Source organism: Parasteatoda tepidariorum, chromosome 3 (genome assembly GCF_982258835.1).
Source record: "Parasteatoda tepidariorum strain Cologne lab strain chromosome 3, Ptep-v5.0, whole genome shotgun sequence".
Taxonomy (NCBI): Eukaryota; Metazoa; Arthropoda; class Arachnida; order Araneae; family Theridiidae; genus Parasteatoda; species Parasteatoda tepidariorum.
In genome coordinates, this window is record NC_141757.1 from 72,273,782 (window position 1) to 72,282,828 (window position 9,047).

The following is a 9,047-nucleotide window of genomic DNA, read 5'->3' on the forward strand; positions in this document are numbered from 1 at the left end:
ATTGTATCGATATGTAAGAAAAGTGCTGAATGTTCAATCATTCAGTGGTTGGATATAAGGTATATTGAATGCAGTTATTGTTGTCTTTTATTGATTCTAGAAATCACATAATTTCATTATTATATTGTTCAGTGCATAAATTTAAAGGAAAAGGGTTAGACTTTTTGATCGTTTTAAAATTCTTTCTTAAAGTAATGTAAGTTGGCAACACTAGAATTTTTAATTCTCATACAGCGTGTTTACAACAGTTTTAAGCGATGAGACAAGATAAAAAAGAAAGATGCGGTACAGATGAAGATAAAATCAGTAGTTGACAACATTTGAACATGTATTTTATGTATTAGTTTTTATTTGTATTTGTTTGTAATTCAATAAAAATCTATACAATGGAGGATATAGTTGCTTACTCCGATAATTTGCGTTTCGATATCGAAATCGCTCTTGAACAACAATTAGGAGCATTACCATTGCCTTTCCCTGGAATGGACAAATCTGGGTCTTCAATCTGTGATTTTTATTTACGAGGTTTATGTAGCAAAGGTCCAGCTTGTCCGTTTCGTCATGTTAAAGGAGACCGCACTGTTGTCTGTAAACATTGGCTCAGGGGTTTATGCAAAAAAGGTGATCAGTGCGAGTTTTTACACGAATATGATATGAGTAAAATGCCGGAGTGTTATTTTTATTCTCGATTTAATGCTTGCAGTAATAAAGAATGCCCTTTTTTGCACATCGATCCAGAGGCGAAAATAAAAGACTGTCCTTGGTATGATCGAGGTTTTTGTAGGCATGGTCCTAACTGCCGGCATCGACATACTCGTAGAGTCATTTGTCCAAATTACGTTTGCGGCTTCTGTATAGAAGGACCAAGTTGTAAATTTATGCATCCTAAATTTGATTTGCCGCTTCAGGATCCTGGATCGTTGCCCAAAAAGACAACAATCACCTGTCATTATTGTCAAGAACCTGGTCATAAAGCTATTTCTTGCCCCAATTTGCCCATTGAACTTCGTCCAGGAGAAGAACAACAAACTAATAAAGCAGTTATGCCTAGTACACAATCACAATTAGTTAGTGTACAGTTGCAAGATAGTTTAAAAACTGGATATAGACCAATAGAACAAGTAACTTGTTTTAAATGTGGTGAGAAAGGACATTATGCGAACAAATGTCCTAAGGGACATTTAGCATTTCTTAGTGTGGCATTACAAAGTAATCCCAGACCACAACTTCAACAATCATAATTATTAGCTGAAATCATTTGTTATTTCAATCTTGTTCAGCAATTCTTCATTATTAAAACATGTTATTACACCCTTAAAAATTTAAAAACATAATGTATCATTTCAGAAACTGTGATGTAAAAACTGGTTTGTGTGATGTCCAATTTTTTTCTCTCACCGTTTATTTTTATCGGAAACAAATTATTTCAAAACTATCAATCTTTATATAATTCATGATTTTTCTTTAAGTAAATACTTTAAGATTGATATTTTACATTGATGTTAACATTATGCATTACATTTAATGCATTTTATATTGGAAAAAAAATTACTGCTGGTATATTATTTTATATGCTAGTGACCAGAGAAAAAAAAGTATTGTGTATCTTAACTACAGAATATTTAAAACATATATTTATTTCAAAAGCTAAAATGTTATGTAAAGATTTATTAAAGTTAAATTTAAAGTTTATGCTTATTTTGTATTGTATCAAAATATTTTATTTATTTATACCTACAGTATGCTTCCAATTGGTCGTATCAATCACAAGAAAAAGTAATACAAAAATGACCACTGACGTGAAACTCTTAAATAAGTTATGCTTGACATTAATTCTTTTGCTATTATGTTATGAATATTTGACCCGGTTGGTAATAGTAAAGAAAGCTAAAATTTTTTATATCTATTGTAATGACTTCCTATTTTTCATGATACATACTGTCTGAACTGTTATTTTATATCAATTCAATGATTTGTTTGTGCTCTTCCTATTTTTGAATTCTCGAAAATTCTGGTATTTGCTCATTAGAATCTTGCATTTCACTGTAGACTGTTTTCCTGGACATAAGTTATTTATTTTAATAGAAAATTTAAACCTAACACAACATGGCATTGGTTATATTTTCCTACCCATGATTATTCAGCATTATTCTTTGAGTTACTCGCAATGTCATGTAATTAAACTTAAGGTTTGCTGTAACTTTCCTGCCTGGTTTAAACTTGTCTTTGCTTGTAAATTTCTTCCTTATTTAATGTGTTGTATAGTTAAGACTGGTAGTTGTAAAATGGAAAATATTTTTTCCTAATACCATATATTTTCCTTGACAAGCACTGATAATCAAAGTTGAGAGATAATTTCAACTAAGTATGAATTTTAATTTAAAGGGTAGTCAGGAATATGCTTAATGACTATTTATATTTTTGATTAAAAGCTATAAAATTTTAAAAAAATCTATTCCAGATGACTGAAATTGCATTTCTCTAAGAACAATTCTTTACACCCTTTACCTCCATCTCAAAAAATAAATTAAAGTCGAATACATTACAATATTATTTATATTCATTTACAACATTAATAGTGTTTTATTAAAATAATGTACCTACATATTTTATTTGTTTAGTTTCATGTGCAAAAATTGCTAAACTTTTTATAAATTTTGTTACCTTATAGGCTTTTTAAAATTGATGTAAGTGTGATTTAACAAAATAGTTCAATGATCTTCAAAATTTTTGTTTTCAGTTAAAACTATTTTCTTGCACTATATTTATATTTTAATTCTTTCTGATTGCATAGTTTCTCTACATTTATTATTTCAATATTTCATTATCTCTTATATGACTCAGTATAAAATTATTATGGAATTGTTAGATCGTAAGAACACTTTAAATGTGTTACTGTTCTAAGGGTAGGCTCAGAGTCCCCTTTTAAACTATAAAATCTGGTAAAGTTTTTTTTTTTTTTTTTTTTTTTTTTAAATTTATCTGTTTACAATTTAAAAACAAAATGACTTGAAAGTAAATGAGATTTAGAAAAATTAAGTAAAATGTAATTTATGAATTATTGCATAAATTTAAAAAAAAAAAAATTCAATGTTATTTTTTGGGGAGGGAGGCATATAACTCCTTGTGAACTTTTCTTTTTTTACAGAAAAACATACCTTCTGTCTTGCTATTTTAATTTCTAATATTACCTTATTATAACAAAGTTACAAATTAATAAATAAAAGAAATTATCAAACAGAATTGTTTTCTATGGTCTCTTAAATTGAATGGACAAATTAGAATAAATGTAATAAAATATAATGGTAGAAGGAATAAAAATATGTTAAATCTATTTTATCATTGAAGAATGTTGTATTTGGTTTCATTTTTGTAATAAAAGAACTTTTAAAAACAATTCAAAAATCCTTTTTTTTTTCTGAGAAAAAAAGTCCCCATTTTTAAGATGGGCCTAGGATTCTTAAAAAATGACACTGCAAATAGTTTACATTGAAATTATTAATTCCATTGTTCAAAAATTAGAATCATCTTTAAGATGTCATTGATTTAATGTTTTGTTTTTTAAATAATTTTTTTATCTTAACATTGCCGAAATTTTTATTAAAATTCTTAATATGCTAAAAGCTAGAATTATGTTCATGTATTGCATACAAAAAGAAGATTTGCATTTTTCTCACCAAACTTGAAGTGACAATTTTAGTGATCAAATATAGCCCTACTAACGATTTCAATGCAAAATGGTTTTCAAATTATATATATGTACACACATATATACAAATGACTGATAGATTGTTAAAATATGAGTGATTGACATTAAAATGAAGCTACTGTATGTAACATTGATAAAAATAAAGTTGCCTCAAATGTATATAAATGTCTTTAAGGTAAATAAATTCAATATTTTGACTTTTTACTTTATTTTTACTCTAATTATGTCAACATAATATATAAATATATTCTAATTGATTTGAAAATACTTTTGTAGTTTTGTTAATAATTTAAAGATGATCATTTTATTAAATTTATTTTGTCAATACTTTAATCTGATAAAGTTCAAGTGAGTGGACTATTTTGTGTATTTTGTTTCAGTTCGCTAATGTCAGTTTGATTGTTGAATCCTACAGATTCAGTTGCCAATTTCTATGCAGAAAAAAAAAATAATTTTAGCAATTTTTTTATTTCTAAATTTATTTTAGTTTGTGAGTTCAAACAATGTCAAGAACAGAATAAATTGAATTGTACAGAAATAAATTCAAATTTTTAACATAGTGTTTGAGTCTTATTTTGCTTATCAAAGAGACTTTTTTCAAAACAGAGTTTTTATTTATTTAGTCTGAAATTTAAATTTTTGGTATACATTTATTTTAAATATGTTTTATTTTGAACAAAATATTTTGATGAAGAATTGTGATATTTATTTATCATTTATATTCAAAACTTTTGATGTTTCTTCTTAAATTTTTTTGATATCTGATAATAATGTATTTATAATTAAAATGTGAAATCTTGCAAATTTTGAAAATTTTTGGTTTTAGTTGTAGGTAAAAAATGATTGATGTATTATGATTATGAGTTTCAGAGAAATAATATCATTTTTCTTTTCTTTCAACTTCTATTGGGTTCTTTCAAGTTGGGCTGTCAAAGCTTTAGTAATCACAAGAAATTTGTCGAATTGTTTTCAGTTTTTATTTTTGAGGGTCTTGGTTTTCTTTAGGTATCTGTATTTTTGGCAACTGTTATCAATCTTAAGATCTTTTTCAATAAAGTCAAGTTTATTTTAGGGGCATGTCACCTGATTTTATATCCGTGGGCCTTGCAATAAAAATTCTCAATCCATTATTATTCTTAAAAGAGGATTATTCATTAAAGAGACTAGATCAGTTTGGTTACTATAGCTTAAAAATTTCATTCATGAAGAAAGCAAAATTGCTTTCTCCTTTAATTCCATAACAGGGTTCCTGCGAGTAAGGGGGAACAGGAAAAACCTGGAATTATCAGGTAATTTATTTTTCTTTAAAAAGCAGGGAATTGTCAGAGAAAATTGAAATTTTTAAAAAGGAACTTTGTATACTCCTACATTATAGCTGGAAAGTGACCAATCTCAGAATTGTGAGTTACTGTAATCAGTTATTAAGATTAGAGTTAAGTAATTTTGACACTTATAACAATTATTATTAAAATTTCACCTTTTAGTGAAACTTCCATGTTTCTATTCTCATTCAATGATATTTCTTTGCTCACAATATCTAATATTTAACATTACAGGTAAAAGTCAAAGTTGTCTGATGCAAAATTGCATGTTATCGATAAAATATGCTTTGGATTTTCATTGAAATTTACCTGATATATATCTGGAAAAGTCAAGCAATTTTTTTCCTGAAATTGAGTGGGAGCCCTGCATAAGTAAATTGAATTATAAATACTATTAGATCTGTACAGAAATAAATTGTGGGCATAATAATTAAATTGTCGTGTTCAGTAAATTAAATAACTTTATAAATTTATGTCTCGAGATTGAAATATATATTTAGAATCATATATTTTAAAATGATTTTAAATTTTAAAAATGGTGCACTTTATTACTTGATCAAAAAATTATAGTATGTTGCTTTTTATAATTTTTTTATTTTAGGGTTACATAAGTAGAAAAAAAACCCTCATGCTTTCGATTTGACAAGTCGATCCACTAGAATAAATCTTAGCTGTATACTACATGATTAAAGGATATTGTACGGATCATCTAAGAGTTCTGACATAAAATATTGCCTTAATGTGTGAGTAGAAATATTTTAGTAAAAATGTTTGCTATTAGATAGGATGGATAGTAGATAGAACTGTTATTAAATGTTGATGAACATTGTTTGGATCAATAGACCTAAATGTCAGTCTGGTTGATATTTTTTTTGTATGTACAACTTAAATTTGAGACTACTTGACTCTGTGTAGGCAAACAACATAAAGATCACAAATGGTAAAATGAAAGAGTCAGAACTAAAAATGGATAATAGTATCTAATTTTTGGTACTGTTGATGCTTTTTTATAAGTAAAACAGCAGCATATTTAAAAATTTTTTACTTTTGATAAACTTTTTGCATTTTTCTTAGAAATATAATTAATTTTTCCAAAAGGTAACTCTTCTCCTTTGCTCTCTTTTTAATAATGCTTCATAAAAAAGGCTATTATTAAGATTTTATAGGTGACAGCTTCTGAAATGACATTGCATATAAAAAAATTTTTTTTTCTCTTTTTCTTGTTTCACTTGATAGATCTTTGAAACAGCCGTACTGAAATGTAACTTTTTTTTCTTCCTCCAATGCCCACCTGAGGAATGACATTTCGTCATACAGTTATTTGAACGGCAGATTTGTTGGCCTTTCTTACATGGGCACCATATTAGGTAGGTTAACATTGCTCCCACTGTAAGGACAAATAGTATAGATGAAAGAACATCCATGCCTTTCCCAGGATTTGAACCCAGAACCTTTCTGATGCAAGACCAGTTCCCTGACCCCTGTACTGAAATATAACTTAGGGCAGGAAATTTCTGTTCAGAAATTACCAGCAGGTACAAATTTTGCTCCTAACTATTAATAATTTTTAAAATGTTATCTGATGTAGTATGAGGAACTTTTTGTGTCCGAAACCCTTAAAGAATGTAGTAACTTAAAAATCTAAACATGTTTATTGTAATAATAATATTATTAAATCAAAATAAGGTTGTCTAATGATTTCAATGTTTCCAGAAACAATGGTTTTGTTGGTGAAAATCTTTGTACTATATAGGAGAAAAATGCAATTTCTTGACATTTTTTCACTTCATCTCATTGAAACATTATAATCAAAGCTTATGTATTTTAATTTAAAGCTTAATATTTTAAAAGTTGAAACTTACTTGCCTAAAACAATGAGCTAGTAAGTGGGAATATCGAACCCTGACTTAGGATTCAGTTTTATTTCCGAAATGTTGGACTAGTTTCGATATTAGGCATACATGTTCGTTTCTTGGATTGGAATTGTTCTTTATGGATGCTTTTATAAGATTGATGTTAGTTTTATGATTTGACTATTTCTTTTCCTGTTCTTGCCGTGTTGGTATTTTATTTTATAAACTTTCTGGATCTAAATTTGTCTATGTTCTAATACAAAAATGGAATGGAGAAATGCACTTCAAGTAATAATCCAGATATCTCTTGTTGAATTGAGAGTTAAGCCTTAGTAAGACTGTTTAATTTTTTGTGTACAAACTTAAGAGGTGATACAAGTGGGAAGGCAGGAAAGCATTTTCCCATGTTCTCTCATTTGGGAATGTGTGAAAGGTAAACAAGTCTAAATCCTAATTAAGATTTTTCATTGAAGGGTTGTAGCACTCTTTCAGGAAAATAATTTATATGAAGTAATTTATTTTGAAATGACGCTCAATAAAATTTCCTCTAATGAATAATGTGTAGGTAAATATTTAAACACAAATAAATGTACTGGGTACATCTTTGACTAAGATAATACTTTCAAGCTTTGTGTAGAGTAATTTTGAATTGTTATTGTACTTTATACATCTAGACTTAATTTTGATAATTATCTTAAAGTTGTAAATTATGAAACTTCTTGAATGTACAAGATCTAGGTAAAAATGATTTGGTTGCTTTATACTTTCTCTTTTATTTGTGGAGTGAGATTTGCATTTCTGCACTAGTGTATATAAAAAATTAGTTTTTAATTGTTTGATGTTTTACCAACATTTATTTTTATGCTTAACCATTGACTGTACCTTTAAAATATTTTATTAATATTCTAATCAAAATTTTTTTTGTATTTTAAGTGGTGAGTTTCTTGATTTTGAAAATAAACTAACAAAGTAAAGTTTGAATTGAATGCAGCCTGCAGAAAGTCGATACTTCTTACAAAAATTGCTTTCAAGAACAGTTCATAAATTTTATGGTAAGTTTAAAAAATAATCTGAATTTTTCAAGTTGTATTAATTCAAGATTAAATTACAATTTATTCCATTACGTTTTTTATATAATGTACTTTTTTGTATTTTATGTTTAAATGAAAACATGCAAAGCATCTTATAAATATGTCTACTTTTCGTAATCCAACTCTTAATCATGATATGTTAAGTTTTTTTGTTGAAATGTTAATTAATTTTGATTGATTACTCAGTAAAACAGAGAAGGCTAACTTTTTTGGAGATATTGCTTCTTCTGGAAAAAAAATTTCTGAAAATTATTTAATTTCTAATTTTTTAATCATGCTAAAATGTATCAAAAGAGAAAAAAAAATGTTATATGAAGGCAGATCATTGAATTATGCAGATAGCAATTTTTTTTTTAAATGTAAGTCTTTGCAGTGGAGATTGGAAATAAAATATAATAAATAAAACTAAGGTACAAACTTAGGTTTTATTTTAATAAGCATTTTTAAAGTTTCATTCTGTTATGGCACATTAGGCCTTCAGCATATCTCTCTGTCTAATCATGTACTTAGAAGCAGATTTGGCTTGTTCTCACCCAAAAAGCATGAAGATCTTTGACTTGTTTAACATCATGCATTATAAAGTAAGCATGGGTCTTCCTCTAGTACTTTTTCTTTCTGGGGCTCATGTGACAGCAACAGATGTTCTTTTTTTGTGGGTATTTTAAGTACTTGATCCAGCCAGTTCCATTTCTCTGTTAAAATTTCTTTATTCTATTTTCTTTATTTTAGCTTTTTTCTTTATTTAGCATTTTAGCTTATCTAGCCAGAAAATTTTAAAAATAAATTTGAAACATTTGTTCGGAAAGGTATCTCGATTTTTTTTCTTCTAATTTTTCTCTTTCCATGTTTTTGAATCATAAAGTAGGACTGCCCCGATAATTTCTTTGTAAACTACTAATTTTACTTTTATTTTAATATGTGGTGCTCTGCAGAATTTGTGCTTTTCAGAATTTGTGTAGTGTTGGCAGAATTTGTTCCTTTGAAACTTGTTCTTTCTTTAATTGTTCTCTGTCTTATATCTTCACTACTGCTGCCTTTTTTTTTAAATCAATAACTAAACTTAAATAGTTGA

General features: G+C 27.2%; 1 protein-coding gene across 1 annotated transcript; it reads left to right on the forward strand.

Moving 5' to 3' along the window:
* Positions 1-43: 43 nt before the first annotated feature.
* Positions 44-4,268, forward strand: Clp (Cleavage and polyadenylation specificity factor subunit 4). Its single transcript, XM_016073505.5, has one exon. It carries the CDS (start codon positions 387-389, stop codon positions 1,239-1,241), a length of 855 nt encoding a protein of 284 aa, XP_015928991.1. The 5' UTR covers positions 44-386; the 3' UTR covers positions 1,242-4,268.
* Positions 4,269-9,047: the final 4,779 nt, after the last annotated feature.

What these genes read in the sequence shown, in the direction of transcription:
- Clp (XM_016073505.5), top strand. Translation starts at nt 387, where the DNA reads ATGGAGGATATAGTTGCTTACTCCGATAATTTGCGTTTCGATATCGAA.